The sequence below is a fragment of the Barbus barbus genome, assembly GCF_936440315.1.
Source record: "Barbus barbus genome assembly, chromosome: 30".
Taxonomy (NCBI): domain Eukaryota; kingdom Metazoa; phylum Chordata; class Actinopteri; order Cypriniformes; family Cyprinidae; genus Barbus; species Barbus barbus.
In genome coordinates, this window is record NC_136758.1 from 2,785,635 (window position 1) to 2,805,990 (window position 20,356).

At 41.6% G+C, this 20,356-nt stretch overlaps 1 protein-coding gene across 1 annotated transcript in view; it reads right to left on the reverse strand.

Annotated features, from left to right (window-relative positions):
* Positions 1–20,356, reverse strand: part of aqr (aquarius intron-binding spliceosomal factor) — a 65,704-nt gene that overhangs the window by 36,839 nt on the left and 8,509 nt on the right. Inside the window, exons 10-17 of the mRNA XM_079386589.1 lie at positions 16,841–16,905; positions 15,921–16,037; positions 13,047–13,160; positions 12,205–12,308; positions 5,086–5,188; positions 2,692–2,812; positions 1,042–1,183; positions 405–583 (exon numbers count right to left, since the gene is read on the reverse strand). Coding sequence (XP_079242715.1) covers positions 405–583; positions 1,042–1,183; positions 2,692–2,812; positions 5,086–5,188; positions 12,205–12,308; positions 13,047–13,160; positions 15,921–16,037; positions 16,841–16,905 — 945 coding nt within the window. The remainder of the gene's footprint in view (positions 1–404; positions 584–1,041; positions 1,184–2,691; positions 2,813–5,085; positions 5,189–12,204; positions 12,309–13,046; positions 13,161–15,920; positions 16,038–16,840; positions 16,906–20,356) is intronic.

The following is a 20,356-nucleotide window of genomic DNA, read 5'->3' on the forward strand; positions in this document are numbered from 1 at the left end:
GCTGCTGTGAGAAAAGGCTATAAACGAGCCGCCACCTGAAGGATCCTCACATGGTATATAGCTACTAGCCAGGACTTCTTCTCTATGATTACAGACATGATGTAATGACGCAGTGCCATGCTCGAATTTACCACGAATTCCTAGAAAACATCATTATAAGCTAACCGTTGTAAATCGGGCTAAAGTAAGGTGATGGATTTGCACACTGGCTGGTTATGTACTTGCTCAAATATTGATTTCGGATCATTTTTAACCAAAAAAAAAAAAAAAAAAAAAAAAGTTACTGACTGCTGCTTTAAGTTTTTCATTAATGAAAATAACCATGATATTGCTAGGTGCTTTCATGGGTGTTGTGAACAGGTTATAAATGCGTTGCTAATGCTTGCAGAGAGAGACAGCTTTACCCTCCCACTCGTTTTTGATGTTATTCCGGATGTTGAGGTTAATGGTGACGTCAGCACGGACACGGGCTGGCCAGTTCTCTCCGATGTTTGGCTTCGCCACCTCCACGATGGAAAACGACGCTATGGTCTGTGCCATTCTAGCCCATCCTCCAAACACCACTCCTCCATACTCCGACTGCCTGCGGGGACACACGGCAGATCATAAACCAGAACGCTCACGCCGTTCTTTTCCTGACAGTAAGCGTAAACGCTGTACAGGGGTTGTCAAGCTTCAAAATTGACAATAAATTATAATCCCAAGTACTTTCAAGTAAGAAAATATATCCTGTGTGTATCCACATCAAGTATCTTGGCATTTAAAAAAAAGTCTGACAAGGACATTTTTCTTTTTGTAATAGTAAGCAACTGCCATGAAATTTTTACCAATTAAAATTTCAATTTCATCCTCTTTCACTATTTTGTCCATGTAAATACACATTTCCTACATTCTTGCTACCAAAATGCCCTTTTCCTTGAAAATCGCCCTTTGGTGAAGTCCTGAGCCAAGTCATGGGAACTGGCCTTTAGAGGTTCATTTGGGTATAAACTCAAAATCTTTTGTTAAAATGCTAAAAATGTTTTTACACTAAGAACAAACCATGGCTTCATCCGTAACACAATGTCCTCGATATCCTGCCGGATTTCATAGGTGGACTCCAGTCGGAAGAGGTTGAAGTTTCTCAAAAGATAGTCATGCAGGGTCAGAAACTGCAGGTTCAGCTTGGGCAGAGCTAAACAACCTGCAGATTCACAAACAAATAGAGTATTATTTTAAATTTTAGTTGACGGTTTTTACACTCATACAGCTTAAAATGTAGTGATGCACTGAAGTGAACATATTTCAGTTGCTGAAATTTCAATGCATCACTATTAAAATGTTATTAGGCACGTTTACATGGAGCATTGTAATCGGTTTAAAAGTCCAGTCTGGATGAAATTGTAATGGCTTTGAGAGGGGTGGGATAAACCTTTCTATAAACCGGACAAAATGTAAATTCCACCATGTAAACCGATTACTTTGAGGACACCGACACTACAGTACAGACTGGGAAATAGTGGAAGTAGAAGTTAATTTAAATTATACAGTTATAAAAGCATTAGAATAGATAACGCTTGCGGTGTTATGAACTGCCATATCTGCTCTCATGACTGGAGTGGAAAACGGATCTGAAATGAAGCGCAATTTTTAGCTTTTCAGCTTAGAAACAACACAATGGTGAAAGAAGCTCAATTAAAATATACAACTTGACCAAAATTTGCCTTTGTTATTTGTATTTATTTATTACAGATTCATAATTTCCAATCTGCTCACGCCATGAATCATGTATGATTACATGCTTGGAAATGTTGTTTGTGATATAGCTTTTTGCGATCCCTCTCCGTGTTCATAAAGCAACGCTCCTTCGTGCAAATCTTGGTAAGAAATCGTTTATTTGTTCTATTTTACAGTAAAACTTTTTAGTATCACATTACAATTGATTTCAGACCTGCATTACAGAGGGTCGTACTCTTATTTTATACCGCAATGCTTTAACTTTAAGAAATTATGGGGGTAATATGATGATATGTGTTGATCAACTGGCTGAGATCAAGCTATATTGTGTTTATTATTTTATCTGATAGATATATCTGTGCAACTTCGTTATTAGAAACGGCAAACAAGTAATCAGTTTGGTTCTGTGTGGTACGATAGAAGACGGCCGTATCAGTTCTATGAATGTGTCTGTGTTCTGGCCACATGCCTGAGCGCTCGAACGCGAAGGATTCAAACATTAGTCCGTTTATTCGAAGCAAGCAGCTATTGAAAATATTAACGCGGGCGTTTTTTCCTCTGGTGATTTGTATTTGTTGTCATTCGGATTAGATAACGTCTCATGTAAACAGTCCACTGAATCTTTCAATCAGAACGACAAAAAAAAGCACATGCAAACTGACACGATCAAGGCACCAGTGGAGTTTGGCGATAATGACACTGGGCATCTTTTTCTTTCGTGCATCTATTTCCATGCATCTTTTGTGCTTTATGGAAGTTGAAATACTTGGTCACTATGAATTGTTGTTGTATGGAAAAGAGCTGATCATTCTTCAAAATTTCTCCTTTTGTGTTCCACTGAATAAATACAGTAATACATGTTAAGAAAGAGAAATAAGTACATGCATTTTTGTTGAACTATTCCTCTAATTTTATTATAGGTATATGACATAGTAGTATTATGATTAGATGGTGAATTCATGTCAAGATGCCCACCTTCTCCAGAATAGTACTCGGTGGGAACGATGTTCTCGTCCCAGATGATCTTCTCGGTGGGGTACAGAGGCATCTGGTTGAGCTGCTCTATCTGAGAGATTCGTCTTTCATGGCGGGACACCTGAACAGAAGAGAGAAAGAGTTCACGGGGTCTGTTTCGTCCTGGCCAGCTCCTCCATTACCCACAGAATCATCTGCCCGCTGGACAAAGCATGCTGGGTAAACCTGTGTGATTATGGTTTACCCTTCAAACACAGCAGATGGCCAAATGTAGGCTACATGCATCACAGCGCAAGAGAGCCAATCACATCCCATGAGCATTTTAAAGGGATATACAGTACCAAGATTTTTGATCTTTTGAAAGAGTTTGATGTACAGCGCTATTTTTTTCCAGCACACATTTTGGTCCTTGTTTAAAATGTTGCCTGTAAATCATAACACTGTGTTTGAGTCATGTATCGTAAACTATGCAGTGCAAATCCCACAGTCTTCTTAAAAGAAATTGTTATACGCAGTGCATGCATAATAAATTGTCTGAATTAAGGTTTCCTTTAAAACTTTTCCTGTACTTCCTGATGACTATAAATCCTATTATGTTTCTGTTCAAATTAGTTACTACTCTTCTGAGAAAACATTAAACAATTTCAATGAGAAAACGAGTCGGGCGGATCACGTGGGACGCAGCTTTGAGAAAATCAAATGAATTAACCAGGAGTGTTTGGGCAGCTTATCTTGTTGAAGCTTAATTAAGTGTTTTATCTGGTTTGTGACCTGCTCTGACTCCATTGTGGGCCGCAGCACATGCACATAACCAGATTTCAGCAGCTCAACACGTAAATGACCGCCTGACACTGGCTCCATCAACACAGCGACAGCATTAAAGAGGAAATGCTCAAGTTCTTGATGAGATTTGGAGGGAGTAATTAAAACACGCCGAAGCAGGACCACCGATGGGCCTGAAACATTTAAACATATGCAGCAGAGGTTAAAATACACTATAAGAGTGAGAATTAAAGCCATTCACAGCCCCCAGCCTCAAGAACTTACAAATTGAGGACTTAGCAAGCAGAAAACCTTTTAAACACGTTTGTCCCCCAACACTACATCTCTGTGAGTGAGCATGGGCAGCACGGTCTCTCAAACCTAATGAACAAATAGTGTTCCTCACGTCAACCACTACGGGGCTCGACAATAAGGACTGCCTGATGACCTGGAGTCAGTGTGAAAGACACTTGGGACAGTTGACTGAACCATAGTCACGAAAGTTTATGCACCATTCGGTAATTCTAACACTGATTTGAGATCTCTTTCGGGTATTTTTGCGCTTGAACAGACAAATTCAAACTAATTATGTCAAAATATAATATCCATCTTGGTAAGTATCCTCCTAAACACACTCGGATATGTCTAATGTAAATAGTCAAGAAAGAAATCTGATGTGTATCAGTCTATTAGTGCATTAGGTCTTAAAGTGACAGCAGCCTAATTTACCAGCTGTCATCAAACAATAATCAGTAATCAAACAACAAAAGACCAAGAAAATCTCTCTCTGCCCTTGACAAATAACTTGTATTAATCTACATTTCATTTATTCAGTGAAAGACAGTGTTATTTTACATTTGATTACTAAATGTCTGTAGTACTTTTAGACCCACCTGAAAAATCTGAAAGCATTGTTTTATTGCATATATATATTTATATATATTTTTTTTTTACACACACACACACACACACACACACACACATATATATATATTTTATTTTTTTTTCACTTGCCTTTAAAAATATTTTTAACATTTTTTTTTCAGCAGGACTAAATCTGTATTTCCAAAATTTTGGTGAAAATGCACATATGGTATAAATGCATCTTTAAAATACCCAGAATATCCCCCAGAGTGCATTTATATAGCATGTGAGAACATAAACAAAATATGCTTGCAAGAATGCATTATCTATTGGGAAGCAGGAACATTGTCTTTTATTATCTCTGTGCATGTCTAAAAACTTTCCTATGCTCATTTTGATGTCTGGTGGCATTAAATAAACATATGTACTGGAAAAAAGGTTTGAATAGCTGTTTGTGTGAATGTGACTATGTTCTCAATCAGAAATGTGTGAAGCTATGTCGTAAGCTTTAAACAGTCACAATAATGTGCCATATGCTACTGTTAAATTAGATAAGCCTATTTCTTATGACTTATCAGTACTGAACAAAACATTTACGGTCTACATTTCTCTCAACTCCCCTGACATCAGGATTTATTTTTATTTTTTGGCAAGCTTGTTTTAATGCATTCTGGTGCTGCCTTAAAAACTGGCCAAAAAAACACAGCAAAAAAAAAAAAAAAGAGTAAACACTTTTATAAACACTGTGATATTTTATGATATCCCTACCAGTAGCTCCAGAAGGAATTCTTTATCGTAGGGTGTATCTTCTCCATCAGGAAGCTCAGGGAGGAGACACAGGTATGCTGACACCCGGTGGAGGGTATTGGGACTACAAGCAGAAAGATGAACAGACAAAACAATAGGTTACTTGCGTAACCCCGGTTCTCTGATAGCATTAAGTGAGGTGTCTCACTATGGGATACGCCCCTTCCGCGTATTCCTCAGAAGCCCTATTACATTACGCCAGCCCCAATTGGCTGGCAGACGTGACGCTGTGTCTGGGAGTGGCCTCCCCACCCCTCAGTATAAAGGAGCGACACAACGTCACTACGACATTCAAAACAAGCACACCTCTTCCTCGCTTCGCACAGCAAGGAGGGTGATCTGGTGAGACACCTCACTTAATGCTATCAGAGAACCGGGGTTACGCAAGTAACCTATTGTTCTCTTTCAAGCATACGTTTCGGTGTCTCACTATGGGATATCCTAACTCCCGTATTGCCAGATAGCCTGCCTCGAAGTCTCCTGCCAACCACAATACTGCGTGCGGGGCTGAACGAGTCATGACTCGTGATTCACATTCCAACGCTCAATACTGCATGCGCTAAAGTCTGAGCTGTAACGTCCAGCTTATAGAACCTTGCAAATGTATGCGGTGAGGACCAGCTCGCCGCTTCGCAAATATCCTGTAACGAGACTCCTTTAAACAGGGCCCAGGACGTTGACATTCCCCTTGTTGAGTGTGCACGTAAACCAGATGGGGACACAAGACCCTTACTGGAATATGCCAGCGAGATCGCCTCCACTATCCAGTGCGACAACCGCTGCTTAGTAATCGGCTTCCCCGTACGAGGTTTCGCCCAAGATACGAACAGCTGATCACTTTCCCTGAACCCTCTAGTTCTTTCTGTATAAATGCGTAAAGCACGCACTGGACACAATGCATTTAACTTTTGCTGTTCTGATGAAGCAAAAGGTGGTGGACAGAAGGCTCTTAACTCAAGAGGAATGATAGCCTTAACTATTTTGGGCATGAATGCAGGATTAGGTTTCAGAACTACCCCTGCATCCCCAGACATGAACTGCAAACACGCTGAGTGCACTGAAAACGCGTGAATCTCGCTTACGCGTTTTGCCGAGGATAAAGCTAACAGCAGTGCCGTCTTAAATGACAATATTTTTAAATCAACCTTATCCAGCGGCTCAAATGGGGACATGGAAAGAGCATCTAGCACCAATCCCAAGTCCCATGAGGGGGAAATCGGTCTCGACACTGGCAAGGCGCGGCGCGCACCTTTCATAAACCTGCCTACCAAAGGATGCTGCCCCACAGTTTTATTATCAAAACCAATGTGACAAGCAGATATAGCAGCCAGAAACACTTTTATGGTTGAAAACGCTTTCCCTTGGTCTATCAAATCCTGAAGAAATGATAGAACCACTGCCACTGAACACTGAAAGGGTATCTCATGTTTAGTTGCGCACCAGCGCTCGAACACGCCCCATTTGCATTCATAAAGAGACCTAGTCGATGAAGCTCTAGCATTTTGTATGGTTCTAATAACGCTGTCAGGCAGACCGGTTATATTTAAATTGACCCACTCACAGGCCATGCCCATAGTGCCAGGCGTTCTGGATGAGGATGAAAAATCTCCCCCTCTGCTTGTGACAGAAGATCTCTGCGCAGCGGGAGAGACCACGGGTCTTTGTACAGCATATGTATGATCTCCGCTAGCCAATACTTCCCTGGCCACCTCGGAGCTATTAATATCAGTTTTAGTCCCTCCTCCCTCACTCTGTAAAGTGTTGGGGATATCAATGCTATCGGTGGGAAAGCGTAAAGGAGAGTGCGAGGCCATTCGTGCGCCAGCGCATCTATCCCCAGAGGCGCGCTCTGATCTTTCAGGGAGAAAAACAGAGGACACTGAGCATTGTCGTGTGACGCGAACAGATCTACTGTCGCTCTGCCGTATATGCTCCAAATCTGTTCGACCACCTCCCTGTTCAACTTCCACTCCCCGTAGAGAGGATTGCCCCTGGAAAGCAAATCCGCACCCTGGTTCATAACACCCTGTACGTGCGTCGCTCTCAGGGATAAAAGATTGGTATTGCTCCATAAAATCAGTTTGCGTGCTAACATGTGCAAGGGAAGTGATCTGAGACCTCCCTGCCGGTTTATGTAAGCCACAACCGTAGTGTTGTCCGTTCTCACGAGAACATGATGCCCTTTGAGAAAAGGAAGAAAATGCTTCAACGTCAGAAAAACGGCTAGCATTTCCAAATAGTTTATGTGAAGACTGGTCAGATGTTGATCCCATCTTCCATTCACTATCCTGCCCTCGTGAATGCCCCCCCAACCGGACAACGACGCGTCCGTTGTTATCACTTTTCTGGCTCGAACCACGCCCATGATTACCCCCTGAACCAGAAAGGTCGGGTGTCTCCACTGGCGCAGTGCTAAGACTGCCTCTGACGTCACTCTTACTCTCCTGCGGGAGTGACGTATTGGGTCCAGTCCCTGAGACGCTACCCAGCGTTGAAATTCTCTCATGAACAGTCTGCCTAAGGGAATAACTATCAGGGCTGAAGCCATCAGTCCTAATAGCCTGAGGCATGTGCGAAAGGAAACACTGTTTCCCCTCTGAAAATCGGTCATGCACCGAGTGAATTTTCTCACCCTGTCTTCTGACAGTCGTGCTCTGAATGTCACCGAGTTCAGTGACAGCCCCAGATATGTTATAGACTGTGTGGGAATTAAAACACTCTTTTCGATGTTTAATTTGAAACCCAGTTTCTGTATGTGTTCCAGAAGCATAACTGTGTGTTCTCTCGTTTCTCGCTCTGACTGAGCTGTCACCAGCCAGTCGTCTATGTAAGTAGCGAGACGAATGCCCTTCTCCCTGAGCGGAGTGAGTGCCGCTTCTGTACATTTTACAAACACTCGGGGGCTGAGAGACAACCCGAATGGTAGAACCAGATACTCGTATGCCACGCCGAGGAAAGCAAACCTCAGGAATTTCCTGTGGGGTGGATATATCTTTATGTGAAAATATGCGTCCTTCAGGTCGATTGACGTAAACCAATCGCCATGGCGCACTAATTTTAGGAGTGTAGAATGAGTGAGCATTCTGAACTTGTACTTTCTTAAGTACTTGTTCAGTGCCCGCAGATCTAATATGGGACGAAGAGCTTGAGTCCCTTTCTTTGGGACGAGGAAGTACCTCGAGTAAAACCCGCTGTGGCTCTGCTCGGGTGGGACCACTCTTATAGCCCTTTTGTTCAACAGAGAGGAAATTTCTTCCTGAAGAACATGCTTTAATTTTTCCCGCACCTGAGAATGAATTATCCCTTTGAAATGCGGGGGGGAAGCGGCGAACTGCAGTCGGTACCCGAATTGTACTGTCCTTAGTACCCAGCGGGACCGTGTGCATTCTCGCCAACTGTTTATTTGCAGCGTTCTGGCGCCCTCGTGTGGCTGAGCCGTGAGCGAGTTTGTTGTCTGTACTGCGCATGCGTGGGCATTCAGCGCTCGGACAGAGTTTAAGCGTCTCATCACCCCTAAGGGAGCTAAAGCTCCCCGAGGTGATGTTATGCTGTGGTCTGTCAACGTGTTTTGCAACGTTTTTTGGGGAATTATGTTTTGCAACATGTTTTGGGAATACAATGAAAACTTTATTGAGTTTTGGACATGAAAAATGCTTGTGACTAGTGGGTGGGTGTACACCACTGCACCATCCCTTGTCCTTTTCACTGCTCTGGTTCCCCTGGCCCAACCGGGCTCTATCTTTCCACAGAACATCCGGGAACTTTGGAACTCGTCCACTGTCGAACGCTGAACATCTGGGGGACGGGAGCTCGCGAACGGGGGGGCTTTTGTGCTCCTTTCCCCGGGGAAGACCCCATCAAACTGCCTTCTTCTTCCTCCTCGCTCCCTGAGGATGGGAGTGAGGATGAGGTTGAGGAGCTGGCTGGACCGCCTGAGCTGTTGCAGGCGGGTAGTTCTTCCTAGGCCAGGCAGTTCTCTGTTCCGGGACTCCGCTGTGACCCACTGCATTCACGTTCGGTCTCTGCCGCCGAGGAATGCGATAGCTGGGGGGTGGGCGGGCCGTAACTTGTGCGAAAGTCTGCCGAGGTGGCGGGGGGGGGTGCAGTCTGTGCCTTCCGAGGCATACAGAGCTGCAAAGCCTCATCATCCCTCTTCTTTTCCTCGCATCTCTTTTGCATCAGTGTCAACGCCGAGCCAAAAATGCCTTCTGTGACCACCGGTGCGTCCAGGATAGCTTCTTTCTCCCTGTCTGAGAGATTAGCCAGGTTAAGCCAACGTCCTCTCTCTTGGATGACCATTGTGGCCATGGCTTTGCCCGCGGCTTGAACCGCGCACCTCTGAAGACGCAGAGAGAGATCTGTCACTACACAGATCTCTTCCCAGTGCGTCTGACCTGGTATGGTCGACGCTTCGTCCTGCAATTCCGCTTGGTACGCGGTCAGCATAGAGGTAGCGTTCAGCGCCCTGACAGAGAGAGCAATCGCTTTATAAGCGCGTTCCGACATGCTTGACTGGAAACGGTCCGCTTTGGATGGCAACGTCGGATTTGCAGCTGCCGTGTGCTTTGGATGCAAGTGCGCGGCAACTAATGGCTCCATGGGAGGCATTCGGAGAAGTCCTACTTTCTCCATTCCCTCCACATCGAGAGCGGATCCTCCCTGCACGGGTAACTTGCTGGTGAACGGTTTGTCCTTCCAGGTCACCGCAAGCTCCTCCAGGAGCTCTGGAAACACAGGAAGGAGCTGCCGTGCTGCCCGTTTCGCCCTCGGCAGCCGCTTACCCTCATAGCGAGACTTTGCAGTCTCTGCTACCACGGTCGGCCACGGAATATTTAGTTTCTCTGCAGCGCGTTTGCACACATCTTGCAGATCCACACTGAGCAGCGGGGATGGTGCCCCATCCGCATCTTCCGTGGTCCCCGCCGCGGCGAAGGGTTGTGCCGTGTGCGCAGGGGGAATGAAAGGGGAGTCCTCGAAATCTTCCTCTTCTTCAGAGAGAAGAAAGTCCGATTGTCCCTCTTCCTCGAAATCGAGCGCGTCTTCTTCCTCGTCCGTGCTAAACACACTGGTCAGAGGGACGCAAACGTCAAGCTGTTCACCCCATGATAAAGCTGCCGTGGTGGGCAGCTCTACAGGGATGGATACCTGCGGAGTGGCAGCTGGAACGGGGCTAGGCGACATGAGGGGATCGTGGCCTGACAGGCTAGCTTGGCGTGCTAGCCTGCGACGAAGGCTCTTCGTAGTGAAGCGTGCGCAGTGTTCACAGGAACCGGGGTTCTCGATCGCCATTTGGGCATGTTTCAGCCCAAGACATGCAGAGCAGACCTGGTGTGTGTCTTTGCATGAAATTTTGTTCCCACATGAACAAAGTCGCACAGCATCTCCCTCGCTAGCCGGGACAGTCTGCATTGCAGCAGCCATCGTAGTATCGAACACTCCTTGCAATCGGCTGGAATGCAAAATTGAAGGAGTCAGGCGAAAAAACGGCGTGGTGGCCAGTCGTTCGTCCGAGAGTTCGTTAAGGCTTCTGGTGTGAAGCGAGAAGAGGTTTTTGAATGTCGTAGTGACGTTGTGTCGCTCCTTTATACTGAGGGGTGGGGAGGCCACTCCCAGACACAGCGTCACGTCTGCCAGCCAATTGGGGCTGGCGTAATGTAATAGGGCTTCTGAGGAATACGCGGAAGGGGCGTATCCCATAGTGAGACACCGAAACGTATGCTTGAAAGAGAACTGGGTCACAAATGAACAGAAGCACACAGAGCTGATTCAGAGCCCACTCCACCTCCAAGCAGCTGAAGGCATCTGCATTGTTTTGCACGTGATGTAATTTATCTAACATTTGTCATAAATATCATACACAACCTGAAAAAAGTTTTAATTTACAAAATAAAGGTCTGAACTATTAGCCACTAATTTCTTTATTTGTAATGTTCTAAGTATCTTGGTTAATGAAATATTTGGAAGCCAATCAGAAAAGCATGACATAATATTCTGAGAACATACAGTATGTATTATAAAATGATGATTACGAGCCATGATGCATTTCAGTAAGTTGTACTGTTTCTTTCAACATACAAAATAGCTTCTGATGTTCATTCATGTTTATTTAGTGCTTTAACTAGTAATGAAGAGGAAGAGATACCGGTTCATGTGCTGCTTGAGACGCTACAGCGATCTGTCACACCATATTGAAGAGCACTAAAAACACATTTATTGTTTGGATTTTATAATAAAATTCATGTCACGCATTTTGCATAAAGTCTCATTCTGAATACAAACACATTTTAAACGTTGTTACGAGGACAACATTGGATAGGATAAGGAATAAGATTTTTTTTATTTTTAATTTTTAAAAATTACAGATTTAAAATTAATTCATATTTGAATTACTTTATTTTTAACAATTATTAAAAAAAAAAAAAGTATCTGGTTTAGCAATTAATTGAAGGGATAATTGACAGATTAATCGATTATTAAAATAATCATTAGTTGTATTTTGGAAAACAGGGTGTACTCAAATTAGGCGTTTTGAAATGTGCCCGAGTGCGTCTGACTAGTGTGATCGCTCCGTGCCGCGCCGTCCATTGGTTGGAAGAGGTAGGCCAGAGCGCGGTTCAGTTGGGACTTCTGATATGTGCAGCATGATTGCGTGAACATTTCTGAGCAGCAAAAGCGATATATCTGTTAAGCAATATATTGTGAGAGGGTCGTGTGTCATCACGTACCAAAGACTCAAAATAATAAACCACACAGTCGCATCATATGCTGCCTTCAGGTGCTATCGGAAACTTCCTATTTCCCACTTAGCATGATACGATTCTGGAATTTCGGGCAAATAGCTACATGCTTATTTCTCTGTTTATAATGCATAAAATATGTAAATAATCGCGCTTGGCCTCGGTTTAAGGCAACCATGCCTAGTGTGAGTACACCCTAAAATTCCCTGATTGTGGGAACCCTGTCTGCAGTTAAGAGACTTTATCATTAAGCCCTGGCAGGAGCCATTAATCTAATGGGCCATATCTCTCACTCTCTCTATAAAGAGATAACACATCATCACATTCAACTGCCGTCACTTACCTGAGATGGCCGAAGTGTTTGGTGAGGGACTCTCGCGTGTCCACGGCAGCCACATTAGACAGGGCAAAATCATTGAGCTCAGGGAAATGAGCAAAAGCTGCTCTCTGAAAAACAAACACCAGTCACAGAACTTCTGAAACATCTTATAGATTTAATTATCATAGAGCAATGAATCATCACAAACCACATGACTATTACAGAACAGACTCATCAAAGATGATATGGAACCAACTTTTTTCCTTACTGAACCCGAGTGCTGCATATAACATCAGACCACTGGCTTTGGATCATCTATTGTAGGTTATACGCTTTTAAAATATTCATTTCGGTAAAGGAGCACTACATATTACTAGTGATGCTACTAGTTATTTATAGGTCTTTTTAACCAAATAATTTCTATGGCTTTTCCATCACTTAAATCCTCATTTTCACTCCCAAACTTTCATTCCCTTTTATTCTTAAAATGAATTCACTGAAATGACAAAACCACTTTGTTTGATGCACTCAGTGATTGGAATAGACTGTTTTTACATATAAATGTAATTGATAGGTTTTTGCCAGATTAACATTACACAAAGTATAGTGTTATAAATGTACCCTGTATTTTTATGAAACTATAAAAAATAAATGAAAAAAACGCTTGAATTATTGTGGAAATGCATCATCTGTGAAACAGGTCAATGGTTATCAAACAAATGAACGCAGAAGAGCTCCTGACAAATGTGTTCGTGCAACAAAATGGCATAATCATTCCTTCTTGAAAATTCACTGTTTTAAAAATCCCTCAAATGAGTGTGGGACCCCTGACAGACTGATGAGTGTGTGTGTGTGTGATGGGTTACCTGTAGAGAGGTGATTCTGTCGTAGTGAAGTGTGGTCATCTCTTTCTGTGTGAGCGCATTTCCTGTCTGATCACTGATCTCAAAGCCAGTGTAGAACTTCAACATGTCCAGGAGCTGAACACAGTAACAACAACAAACAATGATCACAATAGTTCAGTCTCTCTACGTCTAATAGTCTCTGTACCCTGTGTATATTTATGCTTGTGCTTAGGCCTGCTGTCATGGTTTTTGTCTTACTATTGTAAAGCATACTTACGTTTGCAGAAAGGCGCTATTCTAATAAACTAACAATAATCATAAGTTTAATTAATAATTGAAAAATTCTCCATTTTAACAAAAATGTTAGCAGGAGTGGTTGAAAAGTCTGTACAATTTGGGGTCTGTACAAAATGTGCGTTTGCCATTTAAAAACTATACAAATCTCTAGAAATTTGATATTTGAAGACTTCAGCATCCAACAGGCAGAGATTACTCATTTTACTCTCATGTTCACAAATCATACACTAGAATTGATTACTTGTTGTAATTTCTGAATTGATTTCTAATATTAGTAATACTAAATATCATAATATAATAATATCTGATCATAGTCCAGTTACGCTCCAACTTAAAAGTATTTTGCCAAAGTGAAATTTCTGTTGGTGCTTCAACCCAATGTTGATCAAAGATTCAACTTTTATATGCCATTTAACTGGAAAAATTGATGAGTTTTTTTTACAACTAATGACAATGGAGAGGTCTCAGATTCAGTCCTATGGGATACTTTTAAAGCTGTAACAGGGCTCCAGACAAAAAAATCGAGTAAGGAGCCATTGGCTCCTATAAAAGAAAAACTTAGGCGCCAAATTATTTTTTTAGGTGCCACAGAATAAAAGTGGTTTATTTTATTATTATCATTTTATTTTCCCCCCCCTATTTTAACATTTCAATCATTTTGTCATGTGTTTATGTCTTATCTTTTCTGGGCTTTATCAGCATTTTAATCCATCTTGTAGATGATCAGGTCGACCGGGGGACTAAGGTTCACTTAAAGTGTGAATTAAATGTCTTTTACAACTTGAAATATACAGTTACAAAGAATTGTTCGTTACACAGAATCTGTACCAATATCATGGACCATAAGCATCACTTGGCAACTGAGTGCAGTGCATCCTATAAATGTTGTCACGTCTTTCACACATTCAGTCTGTTTTTCTTCATTAGTAAAATGCAATTTTATAGGAGGAGTTGAATCATGTACAACAGAACAAGTAAAAATATTAATATGCAACAGCGCATAAATATAGCAAAACGCTCCTCTTTATAGTTATTTTTCTAGCTGACTGACGAGTTTATGGACACTGAGTGGTTATTCTGAGGTAAATGTATTACAATGCAATGTTTACAAGCTTTATACATTTCCTCAGTTTGAAACACTGAATGAGTTTTTGCATAAAACATTTCAGTAAGTTGTACTATAGGCTTTCTTATTGCCTACCTTTTGATCATGTTCATTTCATACTATAGTAGTAAATCGAAATATATAATGGGTTCACTTGCTGCTTTAACTGAGGTGCTAAAGAGATCGCGCCTGAGCATTAAGTGCCATACTCTCCGCTCGCGCGATCCGGACGCATACACGGACCGTGTGGACGCGGGTACTGGTGTTTATATTACCCAAAGTGTGCGCTTGTGGTCCGCATTAAAGAGCACCCAAACCGCATCATTTGAATTTCGTAGCATTTTAAAACTGATACTTTGTTTATTAAAAAGACAGCACAAAGCTTTTTGCGATTACTGGATGGCAAGTGCGCTTCAAATAACAGGAAGTCCATGCATTAACAGAACACAGCATATAGACTAAGATCTCGATAAGAAGATCGACCGGACAAGTGTAAATGCATCTGGTTGTTGAAACCACATATGGTAATTTTACTCCTCCCATAATATTAAAATAATAGACGTGTGAGAGCGTTTTATAGGCTATATGGCATGTTATAGTCAGATATGACAGTGCAATGCAACAAGCATCACCGCGGATGAGTAGCGGAGTATTTCTTCAGCAAGCGACGCGCAAACTGAATGAACCTGAAAGTAAGTCGCAGACGCTCAACACACAATCTTCTTCATTAAAAGTAGCGAGACTAGCCTATCTTTCCAGTGCTGATGCCGCGCGCTCTCTTGTTGCGGTCTGTGATATTGAAATTAACTGATTATTCATTGCTTTCATTGACGTGAACTCCGTTATATTTGCATATGAAGCGGGAATTGAAGAACGGATTTATATCCGTTTTGCGAAGACACATTTATGTGGCCAAGTGTAAATGGGGAAACGTTTTAACAAATCATATAGATATCCGATCAGAGAAAATGCATGAAGTGACCAGGTGTAAACAGGCCCTTTCAGGTCTCTCTCACTGCGTTCAGCAGACTGTGTGCGGCAGAGACGAGGACTGTTTGAAACTCATTTCCAGTAAAACTTTGATGCGCATCGTCTTATGTAAGTTTAATACGTGAACATAACAAAAGATGTAAGCGCAAAACAATCGGGGAAAAAAGTCCTTTCATGCAAATTATATATAGTCGCCAGTGGCGACCTCAGCAAAAACTTAACTCGCAAATTAATATTTTTGGTCGCAAATGCGACCATTTTAGTCGCAGTTTGGAGCCCTGTGTAATGTGAGGTCATATCATTTGAGTCATCCAAAAAACGTGCTCTGAATAGTCGACTTCGGGAAATAGAGGAAACACTAGCAGTATATGAACAAGCATACAGAGTGTCACTTTCAAAGTCTAAAAACTATACAAATCCAGGTTTGCTGTGCTTGTTTGCAGGGATGCACAATATGACCAAGCGACTAACTACAGAGGAAGCGCGTGTGTTCAGTGCTGTACCTGGCAGAAGAGGTGACCCTCTTTCTCCCTGTCGGTGAGGTGAGACAGCTGGCAGTTGACCACCAGATGAGCGTCATCCAACACTGTGTTGAACCAGCGGCGGGTCGGGAGGAGAGCCTGGCAAAGACAGCCAAGGTTAGAAATATGTTCAAGTCGCGATGCAATGGACAAAGTGACAGATTTTTCTGCTGTATTGTGATGCACATCCGAATGTAATGGATTATCAGAAAAGTACAAATGTGAGGCGGGGTTTATTGATTGGCTGTTAAGATGCAGGTGTATCACTCAAAATTGGAGGCAGATGAACACAAGGGACAGGGTTTGAGATGATAAAGTCCTGCATACGTCACCAGACTGAAGTGTAATGTTAATATAAATGTTAATTTGTGACTTATTTTTTCACATATGCACGATGGTGGCCAAAATTATTACACTAGTATTTTCACCAGCTAAAAAATGGTTTGAAGTTAGTTATTTCTATCTTTTGCTGAATGTTTGGAAATGTAAACTGATATTTCCTACTGACACATTACAGCAAAAGATAGAAACAAAAACAGTGGAATGTTGCCTTTCACTTATCACTCAATAAAAATGCACCAACAAAAACATTACAAGGTCAAAACTTCACAGTAAGATCTAGACCAGGGTTCTTCAAATCGTTCCCTGGAGGGCCAATCTGCTGCAGAGTTCAGCTCCAACCCTGATCAAACTCCTCTACCTGTGATTTTCTAATGATCTTGAAGACCCTGATTAGCATGCTCAGGTGTGTTTGATTAGGGTTAGCGCTAATCTCTGGAAGAGTGGGACAGATTTGAGGATCCCTGATCTATAACATGCATTTAGTTTTCATTTCATGCTGACTTTATCATAATGAGAAAAAACAAAGCAACATCAGAACAAATGCTGGAATGCCAACTCACCTCCAGGTCAATCATGAACTCAATGAATCTCTCACAGTATTGAACCTTCTCCATGGAGACGGAGCCTACAGCAACATGAACCACAAAACACACACATTAAAGCAGTGATGACACACCTCATTTCACACAGACAGACAGGCACGGCATTCTGGGGTGGACGGTAGATCTGGGTTCGGAGGGAAAAGCAGTGAAAAGAGACAGAGTGACAGTACTATGATGGTCTCATAAACAGGATGCGCTGGCCTCTTGCATGTCTCACCATCTCCAGCCTGAACAGGTGGATGATGGGAGGAGGGCACGTTGGCCTGCGTTAGCGGAGCGGTGAGAGGCGCCCGCCGGCGAGCATCAGCTGCTCTGAAGCTGGGTCACGTCACAGGATGGTGAAAACACGGAGAGATATTCAAAGCAGAAATAAATCACTGCCTGAGGGGTGGCAGGAAGGCCTATGGGTAACAGAAATCAGCCACATCTTATCTTGTAGTACAAATGTTGGCAAGTACTTAAATAGAAGCTCTTTTAGTGTAACTGTCCAAACTTCACCTTCAGCTGGTGCTTTACGTGTCTTTCTGCGGTCAAATTCTTAGATTTTTATTAAGTAAACGTAAGAATAACTTTGATATTGTTAGTAATATTTCCAGATGAACACTTACTGGACTGAAGCAGCTCGGCTTTACTTGATTATCCATCAATAATTTTTGCATTATATTATATTGCATTATATGTTTGATCATTTAAATCTCAATTTACTAAAACATTATTGCAGATATAGAGTTACTGACAACTGATATTTATATCAGTATTTGCTGTACTGTTATAAAGATCTCATTGACTTACAGTACAAGCAGCAGAATTTAATCATAAATATCAGCATCTGCACCAAATTTCATATTTTTGTGCCTATCTTCAAGTATGAGCTCCATTTTGTCCATATTCTCACTATATCAGACTATATGAGCCATAAAAGCCTGATGCATCAAATATGATACTCCACAAAAAACACATATGCAAGATTAGAGTTTTCTGGCTTATTTCTTTTTAATAAGAAATTCTCGATTGATAATGGTGATTTTTGTGCTTCTCTTTTTATTGACTTATCAAAGGCTTTTGACACAGTGGATCATGAAATATTGCTGCATAGATTGAAGAGTGTTGGTTTATCAAGTGATGTTATTTCCTGGTTTACAAACTATTTAAGTGGAAGATCTCAGTGTGTACAAACTGAGGGCAAATTATCTGATTCATTGGTGATTGCCAAAGGTGTTCCCCAAGGATCTGTGCTGGGCTCCCTCTTATTTACTATTTAAAAATTATCTTGATTATGACATTCAGGATGCCAACTATCATTTCTATACAGATGATTCTGTCATGTATTGTAGTGCTTCTTCTGGACAACAAGCTATTTATAAGCTTCAGTCAGCCTTTGATGTCATTCAGTCACGGATTTACAGTCTAAAACTTGTTCTGAATGTTGATAAAACCAAGTATATGTTGTTCTCAGGTTCTAAAAAATCTGACAACAATTTATCTTCTCTTCAGACCCTACAAGGTACCGCGATCGAATTAGTAAGAGTACAAATATCTTGGCATTATTGAGGATGATGTACTATCTTTTAGCTCTCACATTACTCAACTGAAAAAAAAAATTGAAAATTAAGCTTGGGTTTTATTTTAGGAACAAGTTTTGTTTTTCATTTAATGTACGAAAGAAATTGGTTACTACTACTTTTTTGCCTGTGATTATGGTGATGTAGTGTATCAGTTCGCTCCATCATGTCTTCTTTCTTCTTTAGATGCCGTTTATCATGGTGCTTTAAGATTTATATCAGACTGTAAACCTTCAACTCATCACTGTATATTGTATAACAGAGTAGGTTGGTCTTCTTTGTTTATTAGAAGAAAAATGCACTGGTATTTAATTATTTATAAAGCCATTTTGGGGTTGTTGCCCTCATATCTCTGCTGTCTTGTAAAACAGAAAATCGTAGAGAAATACTTTCTTCGCTCACAAAATTGATATACTCTTTCTGTTCCTTTTGTTCGATCTGAATTAGGTAAAAAGGCTTTTATGTACGCAGCTCCGACTGACTGGAATCCTCTGCAGTCGAAATTGAAATTACAGAATTTGCTGTCTTTGGATAATTTTAAAGCCGTCATTCGGCAAATGGAAATCGACTCAACGATATGTAACTGTTTTTAAGTGTCTCTAGCTTGTTTGTGTTGTAACATTCTGTGATGTAATTGATGTATTGCTGCCCATTTTGGCCAGGACACTCCTGCGAAAGAGATTTTTTAATCTCAGAGTCTCTTCTGGTTAAATAATAGGTTAAATAAAATAAAATAAATTTCTTACGTTAGGCTTTGAGTTAAAATAGAACAGCTATTTTAAATTGTAATGTTTCACAATATTACAACTGTCACTGTTTTTTTGTGACCAACTAAATCCAGTCTTTTGAGCATAAAAGACTTCTTTCAGAAACAAACAAACATATACACACACACACAAGGCTTGGGCGGTATCCAAATTTTGATACCGTCAAATCTCCTCCCTATTTTACCTCGGTATACGGTATTACCGTGAATAATAAAAAAAAATTATGACGTAAGGCTCAGACAGCGTCACCAAACTGTTGGCTTGTGCCTAAACCGTTCAGAAACTGAATACCAAACACTAATGCTGAAACAATAACAAAATAACATGCACAACAATATTAACAACTTTTATTAGCAACAAATAGCAGTTTATAAAAAAGTGCAAATACAACAGTCAAACAGAATTAAATTAACAAACATCCAGAACAGTTTTCGCGCAGACGTGCACACAAATCAATTAAATTAAATCACACTGCCTGAACAACTTTTAATAACAAAGAGCAGCTTATGAAAAAGTGCAAATAGACCCACAACAGTCAACCAGAGTTGAATTAACAAACATCCATATTATAAAAAGTATTGCAAAGCAATAGGCCTAAATAAAAACTTCTTTCCAGTCTTCTTTCCAATATTGTTTTTAACGAAAACCAAATAAAAATACCTGAATCAATTAAATAAAAATAAACAGTGCGAATAGGAACGAATGGCAAGTGGCATCAAATCTAGAAAAACCAGCATGTTTACTTTGTCCGACTTTACCTGCGGTGCTGAAAACCCGCTCCGATGGTGTGCTTGTGGCACAGACGCACAGGTACTTTCGTGCCACTCGCGACATCTGGGGAAAACGCCCGGCAGCATTTTTCCACCAGAGAAGTGGGTCCTCGTCTCCTTGAGTAACTGGCTCCAAACAGTAGGCTGTTATTTCAGCTCCGACTCGGTCCTCTACGGTGCCGATGCCGACGGGACCTGCCATTGCATCGGCTTTTTTTTGCAGCATACTTCCCAGAGTCATCTTTTTTCGTGAGGGTTCGGGTTGCGCCTCTCCCTCTTCCACTCTGATGGCCACTGGACCTGCTGCCTCTAAGCTGTATCTCAGCCTGTAATTCAGCCAATGCGTTGTCATCCGTCTCATATCCTCCACGGTAA